The 19,066-nt window shown below is 47.2% G+C and overlaps 1 protein-coding gene across 1 annotated transcript; it reads left to right on the forward strand.

Annotated features, from left to right (window-relative positions):
• Window positions 1-1,414: 1,414 nt before the first annotated feature.
• Window positions 1,415-12,076, forward strand: ITM2A (integral membrane protein 2A). Its single transcript, XM_054169616.1, has 6 exons — window positions 1,415-1,565; window positions 5,780-5,911; window positions 6,598-6,786; window positions 8,035-8,145; window positions 9,343-9,493; window positions 11,683-12,076. The coding sequence occupies exons 1-6, from the start codon at window positions 1,482-1,484 to the stop codon at window positions 11,769-11,771; spliced, it is 756 nt and encodes a 251-aa protein (XP_054025591.1). The 5' UTR covers window positions 1,415-1,481; the 3' UTR covers window positions 11,772-12,076.
• The last annotated feature ends 6,990 nt before the right edge of the window (window positions 12,077-19,066 follow it).

Raw genomic sequence — 19,066 nt, forward strand, 5'->3', positions numbered from 1 at the left:
AAGATAAAGTTGATATGTTCAAGCATGATTAAGATACTGACAATTAATATGATTCATAAACTGCTGGGTTTAAGAGTACAGATACTGGTTTGCCATAGAGGAAACTTAATCTATTTTTAAATGTGTTTCAGGGGCTTTGATAAGAGCATGGCTTAACTTACTCCTAACATGCTAATGCTAGGAAGTATGAGCATTAATTTTTCTCTGCTTTCTTGGTAAAATGTTTTCTGCTGCTAGGCAAAGTCAAGTTACAGAGACGTAAAAGACTTTGTTCTCCTCTTGACTGAAGTCAAAGTCACAATTCTTATTAACATGAAAGGGAACAATTATCAAACCTATGATCTTGAAAGGAAATAACAGTGGTGTGGCACCTCTAGAATAACAGGAACATGCTTTGAATGCGGGAATACATGCTGCATGTTGTTTATGCTTAGAAGAATTACTTAGTGCAATATTTGCATAGTGCTGACTTCTGTTTAATTACAGCTGTCTGCGGGAGGAGTTCAATGGTGGAGACACCAGATTCAAACCAGATTTCTTTCTAGAGCCATAAAGTCATTGAGATGGACACAGATTTTCATCCATATGAAGGAGGAGATCCTTTCAGACAGTCTAATACATGAAGCCTTTTCTTCTTCTCACTCTTTGGAGACATTAAACGAATGGTGATGCCTTGTCTGGCTGTTTAAAAATCCCTTAGGCTGTATTCCAGGAGAGAAGGGAGGCAGCTTAATAAAAAATATCCCCATTCCTGTGCCATACTGAACGTGGCCTGCAGATGCCTGCTTTTGAGCAGCTCTGTGCTCCTAGTGCAAAAGTGAATATTAACTCTACAGAGCTTTTAAATCCCTCCAGGGATGGGGACTCCACCACTTCCATGGGCAGCCTGTTCCAGGGCTTGATGACCTCTTTGGAGAAGAATTTGATCCTCATGTCCAGCTTAAATCTTCCCTGGTACAGTTTGTGGCCATTTTCTCTTGTCCTACCACTTGCTCCTTGGAAAAGAGACCGACTCCCACCCTGCTCCAGCCTCCTTTCAGGGAGTTGTAGGCAGCAAGAAGGTCTCCCTTCAGCCTTCTTTTCTGCAGGCTAAACAACCCCAGTTCCCTCAGCCACTCCTCATAAGACTTGTGCTCTAGAACCTCCTCCAGTGCCTCAATGTTGTTCTTGTAGTGAGGGGCCCAGAACTGAACGCAGTACTCACGGTGCAGTTCTGCGAACAGGGGGACAGTTCCCGCCCCGGTCCTGCTGGCCCCGCTGTGGCTGATGCAGGGCAGAACGCTGTCGGCTCTCTTAGCCCCTTGCGCCGTTACGAGGCGCCCGGCCTGCAGGGGGCGCGCTCGGCTCGGCCCGGCCCGTGCAGCAGGGCTCGGGGGGGCGGGGCCCGGGGGGGCGGGGCTGGGGCGTGCCCGTCTCCTCGCGCCCCGCCCCGCCGCCCGGAGCTCTTCTGCGGGGAGGCGGCGGAGCGCAGGAGCGCAGCCATGGTGAAGATCGCCTTTAATTCCCCCTTCGCCCAGAAGGATGAGCCCAAGAAGGAGGCGGCCGAGGCGTTGGTGGCCGATAAGGTGCGGGGAGCAGGGGGGTCTCCTTTGCCTAGTCGCGACGGGAGGAGCGAGGCGGAGGGACGGCGGTTAGGGGGGAGCAGGAGGAGCTGGACGCCGCCGCCATCTTCTCGCAGCGGCTGCGGGCCGGGGGAGGGCAGCCGACAGCCCCCCAGCGCTCCTGGCGGCTGCCCTACCGCGCCCGGCGAAGCTCGCTGGGGCCGCTTTCCTTTGCGGAGTGGGGGCCGCTCTCGGGACGGGGAGCATGGGGGCTCGCACCCCTCAGGGCTGCCGCCGTGAGGGGCTGCGAGCGGTGCGGGTTGCAGGGGGCCGGAGCGCGCTGCGGTGCCGCAGGGGTTTGCGGTTCCCACCCCACAGCTGCTTTCCCAACCCCGCTGCCGGCCGGGACGCCCCGGGCGGTGCCGTGACATAGCTGGGAGAGCTCGGGGCCCGCACGCAGAGGGCAGGCCCGGCTGTTTATCTCGCAGCTGGGCCCGTGCCAGGGCCCTGCTTCCTGACGGGGTTTTAAACCTCCGTAGCTCGCAGGCGGTCGTTCCCCCGCCCTGCGGCGCTCCGGGGCTCGGCTCCGGCCCAGCGCTGCAGCCAGCCCCGGGGAAGGGCACAGGGGAAGTGTCGTGGGCTCCACGGCGGCCTGGGGGTGTGTGTGTTGTGTGTGTGTCCCCACAGGAAAGAGCAGGCTTGCAGGCAGGCTAAAGTGGGTTAAGGCTTATTCTCCGCTCGCTGCTGCTCTGAATCCTTCGTAGGCAGCGAGTTGGAGAGCGGCGGTGCGGTGTCTGGGCTGCTGCCATGTCTAGCTCCAAATAAGAAACCTGCCATAAAGGGTTTTAAATAGAAACCCAGGCGAACACTCTGTGGTTGGCTTTTCCTTCCTAGCGAGTTGCCGTGTCGCTGACTTGAAGTGAACTTGCCAGATCTGTGGGACACTATTCTGAAGGTGTTTTGCTTAGCTGCTGATTTTCTTTTTTTCAGTCAGATAGAGGTGATCAGCCTCTGGGTAAATACATCAGTAGTTGTAGAGGAGGAATGTGTGCTGAATTGAGTTTATTTGTGATCAGGGAGTGGGACTATTGAAAAATAAAAACCTCACCTGTGGACTGGGGCTCTAGTGTCGTCCTAATTTTTTTTATTCCCTCCTAAGCTGTAATCAGGAAAGCAGCTTGTCTTCCAGCCTACAGAGCACCTGCCTCACCTGAAGTAGCCTCTGTTTAAAGGGGGAAGGGGTTGGTGTTACTGCTCAGTGGACTCAAGCTGTAGGAGTTGTGTGTGTGTGTGCTCTGACAATACAGTAGCACTGAATTACGGGATCAAGAGGAGGGGGAGATCAAACTGTAGATAAAACAGTAATTTCAGGGTTGGAAAAATAGTCTAGCTGGTTTCTGTAGGAGGAATGCCTCAGCTTCTCAGGGAACTTGTGTGTTTTTTCAATTGGCCCTCCACAAGTTCTGAACCATAATAGCTCTAATAAATCCTTAGCTTCTCTTCCTGTGATACCTGCTGTTCTCAGAAGCCACTCGTGCTGTTGTGTTAAACCTGTCACAATATTATCTGTGTTTGCACGTGTCTGCATAGGCTTGTAACAGCCCCTCACTCTGACTTCAGGGCTTTGAATTCTGTGTAAACATCAAGTTCACAATTGTACTCCCAAGACAAACTTGTTCTAGTGCTTGTTAATGTCTCCTTTTGCTGGGATATTTGTGCAGAGCAAACAAGCTTAATGGCTAATGTTGGCTGAAAATGCACAATAAAAGGCCCCTAGAATGTCTGCACCAAACACTTTGAGCCTGCAGAATACTCTCACTGCAGGTTGTGTGAAGCTTACTGTGTCAACAGTGTCTCATGAGCTAGCTAGAGATGGGATGTTTCTTCTTCTCTTTACACCTGGCTTGGTTTGCTTACAGCTTAGAACTGCATTTGCTTTGCATTTTTATAACTCCTATTATTTTTGAGCTGAGGCTTTGTAATCTACTCCAGCAAAGTCTTAGTATTGGGCTGTCTTACCAGCTCTGTCAACTTTTTCTTCTTGGATTCAGGCTGCCCACATTGCTTTTTAACACGATAAACCCCTTTGCTTTGTTTGTAAGACATGGAGTGCAAATGTAGCTATGAATATGAAGCCCTGAGTCCTCGTAAGTGCCCAAACCAGCTGTGGACTGTTGAGCTCAAGTAATGAGAGGCTAGATGAGTAAGTCACTGAAAGGTGTAGATGAAGGTGGCAGAGTATGAAGAGAACAGAATTAATCTTCATCTTAAAAGGCAGTTAACTCTGGAGGGTGTTATTCACATAATGACATATAAATGTGGCATAATTCTGCCTTGAAACCGAGGGGTTTGTTTTGGGAAACGCTTAACTGGCCAATTGTAGCAGCTTAGGTCTTGCTGAACCAACATTTTTCTGTTTGGAGGATGCAAGAGAGGAATGTAGGAGTATTGACTTTTGCAAAACAGCTTGCTTTTTTGTTTCAGGGCTTGCATAGCTGATGTGTTTTGACTTTTACACTGCAGTATCTTGCTGAGCATGAAAATATGTGCAGCCTTTGTAATAATACCATGGGCTTTTTGTGTGAAATGTATTATTTTCTACAGGAGTGCCAATAGTGGGACCCAAATAAAGAAAAGCCTTGGAAGCTGCTGTGCTAAATCTAGCTCTAGGAACAACAAGGAGGGAAAGCTCTTAGGCTGTGAAATCCAACTTTTCTTCCTGACTAGTACAAAGAGCAGGTCTTGAAAGCGAGTTGCTAAATACCAGAGTCATGAATCATTAAAGGAAGATACTTGACCAGATACATAGATTAGCTGAACATTTGGGGCTTGGTTGCTTTGAAAGACCCCAAACCTCTGTGTGCTTGCCCAAAGGGAATGTCTCTTGGGGTTGCTTCGTATTTGACAGTAGTTCTGGTGGTCTCTCAGCTTGGCTTGTGCAAGCCTTTGACCTGGAAGTCTAGGGAGTCAGTGAGTGTTAAACTTGCTGTTCAGACACCGCCACGAGCTTCGCAGTTGGTGTTACACAACTCTTCACCACGTACGTGATGATCACAGTATTACAGTATCACCAAGGTTGGAAGAGACCTCAAAGATCGAGTCCAACCTGTCACCACAGACCTCATGACTAGACCATGGCACCAAGTGCCATGTCCAGTCCCCTCTTGAGCGCCTTTAGGGACGGTGACTCCCTGGGCAGTACATTCCAATGAGAAATGACTCTCTCAGTGAAGAACTTTCTCCTCACCTCAAGCCCAAACTTCCCCTGGTGCAGATTGAGGCTGTGTCCCCTTGTTCTGGTGCTGGTTGCTAGAGAGAAGAGACCAACTCCTTCCTGGCTACAACCACCTTTCAGGTAGTTGTAGAGAGCAATGAAGTCACCCCTGAGCTTCCTCTTCTCCAGGCTAAACAACCCCAGCTCCCTCAGCCTCTCCTCACAGGGCTGTGCTCAAGGCCTCTCCCCAGCCTCGTTGCCCTTCTCTGGACATGTTCAAGTGTTTCAATGTCCTTCCTAAACTGAGGGGCAGTAATGATGATGGTAAGCACCTTTAGATGCAGAGACAGGTCACTGAAATAGAGATAATTGTAAGGCTGCTAGAGACAAAACTTCCTTTAGACTTGGCTGGAAGAAAGTATTTTGAAGCTGCAAGGTAGGATGTGCCACAGGGACTTGGTTTTATTTAGCATGATTTGAAGCTGCATTTGAGCTAAGAAGTCCATTCTTTCACAGTGGACTTGTGCATGGTACATGTTCTAAAGCTTGCTTGCTTGGCTGATATCAGATGTCTGTTCATAGACAAAGTTGCAGTCTAGCTTTTTCTGTTAGTCCAGCTTTGTAAGGACAAGTAATGCTACCTTAAGATAACAAGAGGAGGAAAGGAAGTAGGCTTTTGGGAAGAGGCCTGAAAACATTCTTTATCTTAAAATGACCTTGCTGCATAGATCTTGCTTCCTTTGTACTATGTCAGCTGCAGCATTGCATCTTTTGTTGGAGTTATTTAGGTTTTTTGCATCTGGAATAGAGCATCCTCTAAGAAAATAGCTTCTTTAAGGGCTGTTTTAAAACTGATCTTGATATGATGCAGGAGTCTTTCATATTATGTGATTCTTGACTTAACTCTCACTGCACATGTAGAAGGAATAGAGGATTGTAGCTCAAGGTGAAGCAGTAGATAACAGGCTACCTTAAATTCAGAGTGGCTGCACTTCCTAAGTTGTCATTCCCCTTTATTTAAAAGGATCCAGAAATTGCCACACATGGAGGTGAAAATTCATCTGGAAGATGCCTGCTGACTCTGCTGGGCCTAGCATTCATCTTGGCAGGAGTCGTCGTCGGTGGAGCCTGCATCTACAAGTATTTCATGCCTAAGGTAATGTGAAAGGTTTTTGGGGTTTTTTTTTATTGCATCTTTAAATTTTAAAAGTGTAATTATAAATTAATTGCTGCCAGAATAGAAAACCTTCAATAAATTGCTCCTGAAGGCTGTTGTGTCCTTTGTAAGAGCTCCAGGTGTGACAGTCCTGTGCTTTGTCATAGCATAAGTGTTAGAAATACAGTTTTAAAGCACCAAGAAAAGAGAGAGCTACTGGAGAGAGTCCAGCAGAGGCTGCAAAGATGCTGAGGGGACTGGAGAATCTCTTGGAGGAGTAAAGGTTGAAAGACCTGGGGCTCTTCGGCCTGGAGGAGAGTAGACCGAGAGGGGATTTTTTCTCAGTGCTTACTAATATCTGAAGCATGGGGGCAAGAAGATGGGGCCTGGTTCTATTCAGTGATGCCCAGGGATAGGACAAGTGGTAATGGGCACAGGGGGAAATGCAGGAAATGTCACCTAAACATGAGGAAAAACTTTCCTGTGAGGGTGCCAGAGCCCAGAACCAGGCTTTCCCAGGGAGGTGACGGATTCTCCTTCTCTGGAGAGATTCCGAACTTGCCTGGACGTTGTGATCCTGGGCAGCCTGCTGTGGACGATCTCCAGAGGTCCCTTCCACTTCCCCCCAGGCTGGCATTCTGTGCAGTATTCACTGTGGAAATGACTAGCCTCGCCTTTCCTCCCAGCACAAGGTGTACCGTGGCGAAATGTGCTACTTTGAGAATGAGAACCGTGACCGTGCAGTGGAACCTTACTTCCTCCCCATTGCTGAGGAAGCTGACATTCGGGAGGATGACAACATAGCCATCATTGATGTGCCTGTCCCCAAGTTCTCGGACAGCGATCCAGCAGCGATCGTCCATGACTTCGATAGGGTGAGTACCTGGGAGGCGGCAGGGAACAGCTGGCCCTGGTGCTCGCTGGGACACTCTGCTGTGGATGGTAATCATAGCAGCTCCGGGATTTTCACCCTTGAGACCTTCTAAAGCTTATTGTCAATGCAAGCTTCTCCTTGGGGATGGGCTTAAGTGTGGGATAAGGAGACTTCTGCAGGGGAGGAGTGTTACAAGAACATTAGAGGAGTTCATCCTCACAGAGACTGAGTCATTTCTCAGAGTTAGAGGATCTTAGTGACTGAGTTTGACCACTGGCTATCAGGAGGTGACACTTGCTATTTGATCAAGAATCCCATATAAAAGAAAGTGAGAATAATGTAAATGTGAATCGAGACAAGGCAACTGAGGATTTGGTCCAAGATTCTGCCAGACTGGTACAGCAAAATGTAGAATGGCAGATAAGTGTGGACCTTGGGTAAGTGAATGGAAAAATCACTTCCAGAACTTGAAAATGCAGTTAGTTAGGTGCATGTAGCTTCTCTAAAACAAAGAGGAGAGGATGGCTTTAATTTGACTTCTGTATTGAAGTTGTTGATAATACCCAGTTACCTTTAGTCAGCTGCAGAAGCTCTTGTGGGCTGTTTGTAAATCAAACCCTGGCAGTGCAGATAGACTCATGGTAAAGAGCCTGGGACTGATGCCTGTACCTGCTGCCCTCACCAGCAGTGTGGAATGCCACACAGCTGAGCTGTGTTCACAGTATGTGCAGCTTTCATCTGCCTTGTCTTGACAGAATCTTGGCTGTAACTTAAAGGATTCAGGCAACTGAACTTCAGTTGATGCTGGCAAGGTGCTGTGCAGAGTCATAACAGCATAATTTTAGTCATTGCAGTTCTTGCACTCCCTGGTAGTGCTGGTGTGATTTTTTTTTTTCTGGAGACTAATATTTTTTGCTGAGGGAGTAATTGCTTATTAGCACTTGGATACCTTTTGCTTACACTGGGCTTAATTGGACAGTTATGGCAGCATACTCCCAAATGCTTTCTCTGGTTTAATACCAACTCTGCTTGTTTAGAATTACGATGAACAGTTCTTATAGTCAGCTCTCCCTTGGTACAGAAGCCTTGCTGGAGCCATAAAGTGGCAGTAGCAAAGTTCTTGTACTGGGCAGTTCCTGAATGCAGCACAATGATTCCAGCTGTGCATCCCCTCCAGCTTCCTTAGTCCTTGTAGAACTGTGTTCTAATAATCAAAGGCCATGCCTAATGAAACTTGTTTTCAACACAGCTTTTGACAGCCTATCTTGACCTGCAACTGGGTAACTGCTACGTGATTCCACTCAACACATCCATAGTCATGCCACCAAGAAACCTGATGGATCTCTTTGCCAAACTGGCGGTAGGTGGAGACTTCATTGTGTAGTTGTGCTGACAAGGTCACTGGTGCTAAGAATGCTGGATGTTTGCTTCTCCTGGACTGCAGTCTCTTGCTGGAACAGTCCTCTTGCCATCGAAGTACATAATCCCCCTGGCTCAGGCACTGTACTGAAGCTAGGGCCAGCTGTCAGTGTGTATTATGTTGAGTAGATTCATGCTTAATGCTCTTATTAATACCTTACTTTATGAAAGCTGAAAGCAGCCAGCAAGTAAGGTTAAATTTAGCTATTATAAAGGAATTTGATAGAGCTCCAAATATCACTGGAAGCCTACACGTGAAAGTTACTACAGGAAAGCTTGCTTGCCCTGTGAGAGCTTTAATGAAAAGAACAATGCCAGCTTTTTCCTCTGTTATTGGCACTCTAGCTGTGAGCTCACCGTGGCTGCTTTCACTTCTCAGTGACTGCAGTTGGTATTTTTCCAAGACAACTCCTCTTATGGGTGAAGTTTATAGAGCTTGCTGCTGCTGTCAAATTTAATGTAATACTGAGCTAGCCCATGTCAAATGGGCTGGTCAAAAACATGACAGAATCCCAGTGTTGTGGGGGGTTGAGAGAGACCTCTGGAGATCTAGCCCAATGCCCCTTATTAAAGCAGAGTCACCCACAGCAGCAGTTATTCCTTCCCACATGAAGGACCCTACACTTGTTTTGTTGAACTTCATGAAGTTCCCCTTCACCCAGCTCTCCAAGTCACCTAGTGCTAGAGGCTTAGCTTGTTTCATTATCTTCAGCTTCATAAAGACAAGCTCTGTGTCTCCTGTTGCCCACACCTCTAGAAGTGGGTCATGAGGGGTGGAAGTCATTTCAGTACTGCTGTGATCTTGTGCTGTTGGTAACTTTTGTAGGTCACGCTGCTTTTACTGTATTAGAAATGCTGCCTCAAATGTGCTGTTGTGTACTAATAAATTTGAGGTTCTGGTTGCTTTATTTGAGGCCAGCAGTGTTAAGGTTAACTGCACTTTGTTTGGATGTAACTAACTATTTGAAGTTGTTAGTTTTTAACTTCTCTGGTGTGCATCTGCTGAGGACTAGCAGGACTAAGCTATTGCAAAGATGGAGATCTGGTGCTGGAAGCCCTTCCAAAGCAAAGCATGAAATGTAGTGATGTTTGTCCATTGTTAGCAGAATGCTGTATCTGAAGGATTTTTCTGTTTCAGACTGGCTCTTACTTGCCTCAGACCTACCTAGTCCGTGAAGAAATGGTGGTTACAGAGGAAATAGATAATGTGTCTGATTTGGGTATCTTCATCTACCAACTCTGTGTGGGAAAGGAGACCTTCAGGCTCCAGCGCAGAGACCAGATAATGGGTAAGTTCCCTTCAGGGACAGGAGATGTATGGTTGGAGTAGGGAAAGGGTAAGTACTTAAACCTTTGGAGTTTTTAGATTTGGCAGTCTGGTGAACACCCATCAGTTCTGTGAACAGCCTCAGCTTGTGTTTTCCCCTGCCTTCCAGTGTGTCTCTGAACCTTCATTTGAATGTGGTGAGGAGAGTTTCAGTTACACAATCAGAGGTTATATGTCCAAACCAAATTTGAACTTAAGCCTGTTTGTTCCATCTTTTAGTTGAAATTGTAAGTTAATGTGGCCCCAGAATTCCTACAATCCATCTGATAATGTAAGTCTCTGTAGGTATAGCTTCCTCTGTCACTGTCCTGTCTAAAAGCAGGTCACAGGACCACCAAGTTAAAGCATTATCTTCTGCTTCACTTGCTCTGGGAAAAGGTAAAATTGAACAGCTAGCTGTGGACAGCCCAGAGTTCCTCTCTGAAAGAGGAACAATGCTTCACAGGAACTTCCAAGCTCTGTTTCTTTGCCTGTCCCCTTGTGCCACACCCTGCCATTGCATGAAAGGGACTGGATTTGAGGTGCCAGTGGTTTGACATACTGAAAGGAGACCTGGGCTACAGAAACCTGATGCTGTGAATTTGCTTTCACACTCTCCAAATGTTTCATAGTTTGCTGCTCTCCCCAGACACAGGAAACTGATCCTTTATCAGTTCCAGCCTTTCAGAGTGCAAATGTTTGGTTTGTCAGGACTCTATGCTCTGCTTTCCCTGCCAAGCTTTTAGGCAAAGGTTTCCTCAGTCCAGTTAGAACTTGCAGCATCAGGAGCCACATCTGCTGTTTGCTGTTCCTGGATGAAAGGCCCTGCACATGGGAACATAAAACTGGTCCTGTGTGGCTGACAGTAGAGGGCATGTGAAGAAACAGCAAATGTTGCCTTTATGGGAGGGAGAGGCGAGTGTCTCTTGGCTGTTGAGGATGCTTTTGTAAGGCTAAATTGACTGCTGCTGTGATGGAAGGACTGGTCTACAGACAGTGCTGTGAAGAGTTTCTGATGTTTCTTTAAGTCACCCTGCTTTACCATTGTAAAAGACTTCTTCAGAATACTTGCTCCAAAGAATTCTACTAAAGGAACAGTGCTCTTTGGTGCAGTTTCTGTTCCGTAGTTGACCTTGTTTGCTCTTGAAGGGAAGGAGAGGTGAGAAAGGTAGGCAGACTGAAGACTGCTGCTGAGGAGAAAACTGCCCAGGGGCAAGCTTAGCTTGCCTTGCCTTCTACATCAGGTTTCTAGCATGTACCAGCTGTGTGTGTGCCAATAGACTACAAGGGATAGACTCCGGTGGAGAAGCTTTCTCGTTGGGCTGGTGTTGCACTGGCTTTGAGTTGGTAGAGTGCATGGGTTCATCACTTGGATCACACTGACCTCAGGTTTTGGATGGATGGCTTTGCTTGCTTGCTTTAAACAATTTGCTGTTTATTGATCTATAAATCTTTGCTCTCTGTCATTTATTGAAGAGCTCTAGTTGAACAGCCTGTCTTTGGTGGCAGGACTGCTATACTCTCATCTCCTAGCAAAGATTCATAGCTAATGCATGTAAACTCTCTGTGTCAGATCCAATGCTGTCATGGCTCAAAACAGGGAAAATCAACAGTGTTAGGAAAAACTTCAGTGATACCATCAGCTGTGTGGCAAATCCTCCCAGGGCTCTCTTCAAGGTGAAGACTGCTCTGGAGAAGCACATGCTGTGGTAATGCATACTGGGTGGAGGGAAGTGCTAGTAATGAGCTAGGGAGAAGATGGGATTTCTACACCCTTAAGTTTTTAAACCCTTTCCTTCTAATTTCAATCTATGCTTTGCCTTTTCTTTGTGTTTAGGAAGGGCTATAAGAGACTCTGCCATAAGTGATCTGTTCAGTGTTTCTTCTGTCACTAACAATAGTGCAGGGCACTAGAAATAAGTGTGTGTGTGTGCTTGCTTGCTTTGTTCCCTCTTTATGTGGGCTGCCCCCTGTTACCATTCTGAAAATGAGAGATGCTTTCTGACAGAGCTCAACCTGATGTCAAGATCTAGTGGCAATCCATGGCTGAAGAAACTTTGTACTGCATTGATGTGTCTCCCTGCTGTTTAGAATGGTATCAAACTTGTGAGTACTTGCTGCTGGGTTCTAGATCTGCTTTACTGAGGCTTTCTCGTCTTCTCTCCTCCCCAGGTCTGCAGAAACGTTCAGTGGAGAACTGCCATTCAATCAGACACTTTGAAAACTCTTTTGTTGTTGAAACAAAGATTTGTCAGAAGTGAAAGGTGTTGGGAGGGGAAGTGACTAGTTCACACCTTTATTGAGAAGTCTGAGCATTAGACAGCGACTTCTGGAATTAAAATGTGCAGTGATAATCAAAAGCCTTATGCATTTTCTGTGTATTGCTTGTATTTCAACAGACAAAAGTCACCATTTCAGCTTTCTTTGGTTATTGGTATAACTTTTTAGTTGTCTCATGTAAAACTTAAATCAGAGTAAGGTTGGTTTTGTTTTAGGAGGTTGACATCAGTTTATACCTTGAATGTGTTTGATTTAGTGTAATCTGGGAATGGCAGAAAAATATATATCTATAAAAAAAAAAGAAAATGTTAACCAATTCCTTGGCTGGAACCAATTCTGTTTCACCTTAACTTTCACAGAATGATTAACATGTGGTTTGCACATCTTGTGTAGCTCTTGTAGGATAGCTCTGCACTCCGTAGCCTATCTAAACAAAGAAAACCCAACCCTTCTAACGAGCATCACGAAAGGTTTATTTTAACTACCATGTGTGAAGCATGTAAAAACCCAACCTCAGTGATCACCAACCTTTAACACTAGCCTGTTTAATTTTTGTGCAATTACTGTATTGAATTCGTATGTATATTTGGAACCTTCCCCCAGCTTAGTTTCATTCTTCTACCTTGGTTTGGGGTTTGTGGTATTTAGTTGTTAGGTGCCAATAGAGTTGCTCCTAAAGCTTGTCGGTGTTTTTCAGTTATGAATTGGTTTATCCTGTAACTTCTTGTTTTGAGAATCTCTTCTGGTAGAGCTCACTTGTGAATGTGAACTGTAGTTGTAAACTTCAAAACCTACTCTGGCTTCTATAAACTTTTTAGGTCGACTTTTTATGAGCAAGTAGCAGTCAGAGCGTTGTTCCTTTTCCTTTGAGAGCTGCAGTCTAAAGATAACAGAGTTAGTTTCCTGCAGTGGATGAACTCAAGAGTTTTATTAAGGGACTTTATATTGGCATAAATTCTGCAACCCTGTAATAAATGTTTCTCTAAGACTTTGGTGTTTTGTGTGAGTTCATGGCGCTCAGAAGCGAGAGCGCAGGATGCCGGTGTGTGGCTCACGTGGCTGGAGCGACTGCTGTGGGCCCTGCAGCGCTCTTCCTTCTCGCCTCTCTTGCCTCTGTGTTCAGCTTGCAAAGCCCAGTTCCCCCTGCCTGGTGTTACGTGGTGCAGAACCGACTTGGAACGGAGGGAAGAGGAGACACCTCGCTCCAAACCTGATGCCTGGGCAGGCAGTGCCTCAGGGGGGTGTGGTGCTGTAAACCCAACCTGCCCAGCGCAGCCCTGGTGTATGGGTGTTAACTGGCAGCTCTGGTGCAGCACAGGAAGGATGTGTGCTGTAATTCAGACATCTGATACCTGGCTTGATGAGGCTGCTGATTAAGGGGGGGAGGGGTGTGTGTGAATGTATGGCAGTGTTGATGAGAACCCTTTTTAGCATATTGGAATTGATCCGAGGGGATCTTCTCCAGGCTTATCAGTATCCAACGTGGGCATTAAGAGGATGGGGGCAAGCTCTTTTCAGTAGTGGCTAGTGATAGGATGAGGCAGTGGCCAGAAGCTGGAATGTGGGAGGTTCCACCTAAACATGAGGGAAAACTTGGAGCTGTGAAGGGTGCCAGAGCCCTGGTCAAGGCTGCCCAGAGAAGCTGTGGGAGTCTCTTCTGGAGAGGTTCCAAATCTGCCTGGATGTGATCTTGGGCAGCCTGCTGTGGGTGACCTTGCTTTAGCAGAGGGGTTGGATTGGATGATCTCCAGAGATCCCTTCTAACTCCTACCCTGCTGGGATTCTGTGAAGGCAGCAGCAGGTTAATCAACAGCTTGTTATAACACCTTTCAGCATGTACCCATGAGCTTTGCTGTGCTTTTAGCTCAGAGCTATGAGTGCACTGCTATGAGATCTGTGTGACTGGTTGCTGAAAGAGCTGAAGTGTGTTCAGCCCTCCTGGCATTCCTGGAAAGTGCCTTGAATTGTACAGCTGGAAGTAAAACAGTAAGCAGGTTTTCTGTGCTGGGAGCTAGAGGGTGACTGTAGGAGTAGCTGCTCTCAGTCATTGTTTATGAAACTGCAGAGGCAAGGAGTAGAGCCCAGCAGGAATTCTGCTGCCTTCTCTTGGAAACCGAGGCAGCTCTCTTCCTGAGGCGTGTGGCCATGTAAAGGACACACTCTGAAATGAGCTGTGGTCTGCTTGGCTCCCAAATACCAAGTGTAGGGGGAGTATTTAATTCTGTGTGTGGACAGCTGTAATTACTGTCACTGGGAGCTGGTATGGCAGGTCTGTGGTACTGGGGAAGCAGCTGCACTGACAGGTTCCTGCTGCAGCCTTGCTATGTGCTTGGGCAAGTTACTGTCATGGTGATCTCCTGGATTGTCTGAGAGGACAACAAGGGTGGGTTGGCTGACTCAGTTCTGGGAATCTTGAGTGGAAGCATTTGGAAGTGTTAGCTGCAGAGAGCAAGAAGCATCTGCTTGCAGAGGTCTGATGTTTTTGAAAGCACAAAGTAGACATTCTGCCCTCCAGCTCTGAGTGACAGGCTCTGGCTGGGTGAGCCATTAACCCACTGGCTACCATCAGACACATAGCAGGAATGCTGGACGTGCCTCCAGAGAGGCTGAAACGCTTTCTCTTGTCTGGTAAAGATTATAGAGCAGAAATGAAGTCAGTTCTTTATGAGCTTATTAAATGTTCTAGGCAATAAGCCAGGACACACAAAGGAACAGATTGTTCTTACCTGCTTGATGCTCTTGTGCTGAGAAAGCTTCGGGCGGGTGTGCTGCGTGCTGGCCTTATGATCTGTCCCTAATCAGTTTATGCTGAGGGCAAGCATTCAAGCCAAAGCCCTGCAGTTTTGAAGCTGTTTCAGTATTCCTAGAGTCTCCTAATGCTGGTTTTTTTTCAGTTTGATCAGCTCCTGTGCTCAGCTGGCCTGTCAGAAGCAGGAGAGGGTGCGAGTCCTCTACACCAGTAGATGGCACAGGTAGCATGTCCTTGGGTATGCAGCTAATAAAAACTTGAGGTATTCATCCTAATATACAGATTTCTGGGGGGTTTGTCAGAATTGGACCAAAACATGTTTTGATGAAAGCTTCCTCTAGAGGGTGTTTAGTGTCTTTGAGTTTCTATCTGTAGTAAAGCACCTTTCTGTAATACAGCTGTGACCTGTGTAAAACCCCTTTTAGATCTCGCTGCTTCCAGCATGGCTGTGGTGACTCAAGGGGTAACCTTACCAAGATGCAAATGCAAACTTACCTACCACAGTAGCTTCTGTTTGCAGGTGTGTTCACTGCAAAAGCAACCAGTGTCCACAGGCCCATCATCAGTTTCTCTGTACTTGCTCACAAGCTATCTCTAGGTTACTTTCTTGACACAGTATATTTAGATGTAGGTTTTAAATACCTTTATGAATGGTAATGCAGTGTTTTGGATGGTTCCTCTTCCAGTGCTACAGGTGAGGCTTTTTTCATGTTTAAGTAAACAAAGATGTGAGAAATCAGACACACTTACCCCTCTGCCCTAGCAAGGCCACATCGGGAGTCCTGGGCCCACTTCTGGGGTCCCCAGGTCAAGAGTGACAGGGAACTACTGGAGAGAGCCCAGCAGAGGCTATAAAGGTACTGAGGGGACTGGAGCATCTCTGTGGTGAGGAAAGGCTGAGAGGCCTGGGGCTGTTTAGTCTGGAGAAAACCAGTTTGAGAGGAGATCATCTCTATGCTGATCAATAGCTGATGGGTAGGGGGCAACAGGCACAAACTGTGACCTAGGGTGTTCTATTTGAACATGAGGAAAAATGTCTTTGCTGTGAGGGTGCCAGAGCCCTGGAGCAGGCTGCCAGAGAGGTTGTGGAGTCATTCTTTGGGAAGATTCCAAACCCACCTGGATGCTGTGATCCTGGGGAAGCTGCTTTGGGTGCTGCTGCTGTGGCAGAGGGCTTGGATCTCTACCTGTCCCCTCTAACCCCCACTCTGCTGGGATTCTGTGAACAATCACTATTAACAATGAACTTTGCTTTGTGACTTGAAGGAGGTGCTGTTGAACTTTGTAGCAGCCTGATGGCTTTCTGTCTGAGGGTGACTGATAAGCTGTGGGCTGCTGGTGGTTTGTGTTCCACGAGAGTAGGTGCTGGTTAATCCTGGAACTTCAGTTTCCTCCAGCCAGGCTTTGCAAAAGTTCACAGGAATTGAACTGTTGCTTGCCTGTGTGAGTACCTTGAGATGAGGATGCAGGGAACTAAAAAGGGGGACACTGTTGGAGACCTTTGAATAAAATAGTGAGACCCCAAGCTGGTATGAAATTGAGCTTCAGCATCTCAGACTTAGTATCCTGGTGAGGTATTTTTCCCAGGACAGCAGCTGTGTGCTATGGGCTGTAGCAGCACAGCCACGCTTAGTGTGGCAGTGACAAGCTCCCACCTCACTCCCACAGCAGGAGTCATGCTGTGGATGTGGATGCCTGCAGAATGAAAAGCCTGCCAAGGGCTTCAGAAAGACTGGAGTCACTTCTGGGCACTTCATCAGTTCTTGGCATTGCAAGGAAGGCCACTGGAAGTGCAGAGCTGTCCCCCAGAGTTTATGGTGTGATGGCAGAAATGTCAGTGTGCTGAAATCAGCTCTCAATTTCCCCAAGCAAAATTCGGCCTTACTGTTTTTAAATTCTCCTTCTCTGTCTGGGATTTGTTCTTCCCCAGCTGCTTCAGTGCTGCTTTGCAGCAGGGTGGGCTGAACTGGGACAATCCCCTGGATAATGATCCAGCAGCTGCCAGCTTCAGACCTTGTAGGTTGGTGCTTGCTTTCTTGATCTTCCCTGAAGAGCTTGCAGGCTAGAAAGAAAGAAAGAGAGCGATGATGCCTCGCTGGAGACAGCTTCCTCCACCCTGCCACTTTCCTGTTCTGTTGCATTGCATCTTGTGTTCTCCTGCCATGCCCCACACTGAAAAACAAACCCTAGGAGAGAGGAGGCTGTTTGTAGGGCCAGCAAAAAGCTGTGCAGTCCACAAAGCCTCAGCACAATGGGTATGTGTGGCTGAACTACCACTCCAGGAAGACCAAGCTCGAGGTCAGGCTGGAAAGGATTAGAGCTGCTTTGACTGTCCTAGTTTTGAGCTGTGTGGGGGATGGCTTGGCTGCCAGCTGTGGCACAGAGCCCAAAGGCTGCCATTGATTGGAGCTTGCATTGATGCAGCCAAAATAACTATTATATATCTAATGAGTCATTTCATTAGAGCTATTTCTTCATGAGGTGTATAGTTGTGATATTACCTAGGCAATAGGGATGGGTGTATTGCCTGGCCTGAGAGTAATTAAAGACTCTCCACCTGGCACTCCACCTCCAGAGGAAATGATTTCTTGCAGTTCAACTATTCTGTTGAAGTGTGGTTTCTCTCCTTTTGTACTGTGACACCTCCAGATTCCACATGAAAGGGATCCCAGTGGATATGGACACTGTGTCTGTTGAGGTTCTCATCAGCTGTTCCATTTTAGGCCTTGTTGGTGTTGAAAGCTGTTCTGGGTTGAGGCTGTGTATGGCCATCTGATTCTGGGACAAGGAACTTCCTTCCATCAAACCCTTGTTGGAGTGGAACTAGCTGCTTTTGTTCTGGAGCAAGAGTGCCAGTGTGTGGGATTCATCAGGAGTAGACCCAGGGATAGATAAACCCCCAGTTTCCACTTGGTGATTAAAAAATCCCTTAGGAGATGAGGGATGCTTGGGGATGTTGGTCCTGTGGCATGGTGCTGTCAGTGGTGGCTGCACTCCCAGCCAATGGCTTTGGTTTCTCTGCACTTTGTGGTCAGAGCTTCTTTGACATCTCACATTCTCAGCTTCTTTCACTTGTTAATCCTTGAGGCTTAGGAACGTAAGAGGGATGTAGAAGCCACTGTTCAGGCTGCCCTACCCTACACTAGCCACTGTTCAGGCTGCCCAGTGTGAAGCTGGAAGCAGTCATGGCTTTGTCTCCTCACATCCTGGTGGGGGCAAATCAGTCTTTCACACCAGGTCAGCAGTAGTGCTTCTGTGGCTGTGAGCTGAGCTGTAACTGCTGCCTTTTCATCTAAGTTTGTAGTCTGAGAAGAAATGAAAACACTTCTGCTTATCTGGGACATCTGTGCTGCAGTGCAAGCTGCTCTCCTTCATGTCTCAGTTCTTCCTGCTCTTGTCAAAGCTTTGGTGTTCCTGCTCTTGACAACTCTCCTGCCACCACTGAACCAGGTGGGTATCTGAGTGGCTTGAAAGCAGAAATGATACTCCAAAGACAGAGTCTCCTCCTGCTACTGACTGCCTGAAAGTTTGCTTGGGTGGAGGTGGCTAGAAGATGTGTCTATGGGTGGAGGAGAGCTTGCACCTAGAGCTGCTGACTGCTGGTGTATTTCTAAGGCCTTGTTTTAAGTGTAGATTGAGACCCTTGATTTTTAGTAGGGAAATGACTCATACTAGAGGGGAAACAAAGTTTCTGGCAGAGAGCCTTGAGTGTAAAAGGAGCAAGCTGCAGATCTCCACAACTTTTCTGCTGCTTTTGTAAATACTCTATTTGCAGATAGACTGACTGGGTGCAGTCATTTGCAGGCTCACAATATTTGTTGTTTCTTAATGAAGCTGATGGTTTCCAGCTCCAAAACTCCTCTTTCTCAGCACCTTTGGGTTTCTTCTTCTTCTGTGTTTTGTTTTATTTCATTTTGGAATAAAAGCAACCAAATAAAAAAACACTTGCCAAAAACTTCCAGTGCTGCAAAGTTGGAGCCTCTCTGCAGACCTGGGATCTACAACAGAGCACTGCCATTTGGATGAGTTCATAGGATGGTCCTAGGTTAGAAGGGACCTCAGAGATCATCTACTCCAACCTCCCCACTGTAGGCAGGGGTGGCTCTCAACTAGACTTGGCTGCTCAAGGCCTCATCCATCCTGGCCTTGGACACCCCCAGGGAAGAGGCATCTGCAACCCATTCCAGAGTCTCACCACCCTCATACTGAAGAACTTCTTCCTAAGCTCCAGTCTAACCCTGCTCTCCCTCAGCTTCAAACTATTCCCTTGTCCTGTCTCTAGACACCATCATGAAAAGTCCCTCTGTAGGATCCCTTCAGCTACTGGCAGACAGCTCTGAGGTCCCCCAGAGTCTTCTCTTTTCCAGGCTGAACAACCCCAGCTGCCTTAGCCTATTCTCATAGCAGAGGTGCTCCAGCCCTTGGGTTGTCTTTGTGGTCCTCCTCTGAACTCACTCTGACAGCTCTGTGTTGTCCTTATGCTGGGGACACCAGAACTGGAGGCAGTATTCGAGCTGGGGGTCTCAG

This window comes from Dryobates pubescens, chromosome 18 (assembly GCF_014839835.1).
Source record: "Dryobates pubescens isolate bDryPub1 chromosome 18, bDryPub1.pri, whole genome shotgun sequence".
Lineage (NCBI taxonomy): Eukaryota > Metazoa > Chordata > Aves > Piciformes > Picidae > Dryobates > Dryobates pubescens.

Coding starts and splice junctions, on each gene's coding strand:
- ITM2A (XM_054169616.1), top strand. CDS start 1,482: ATGGTGAAGATCGCCTTTAATTCCCCCTTCGCCCAGAAGGATGAGCCC. Junction 1,566..5,779: donor AGGCGTTGGTGGCCGATAAG/GTGCGGGGAGCA, acceptor TTTATTTAAAAG/GATCCAGAAATTGCCACACA. Junction 5,912..6,597: donor ACAAGTATTTCATGCCTAAG/GTAATGTGAAAG, acceptor CTTTCCTCCCAG/CACAAGGTGTACCGTGGCGA.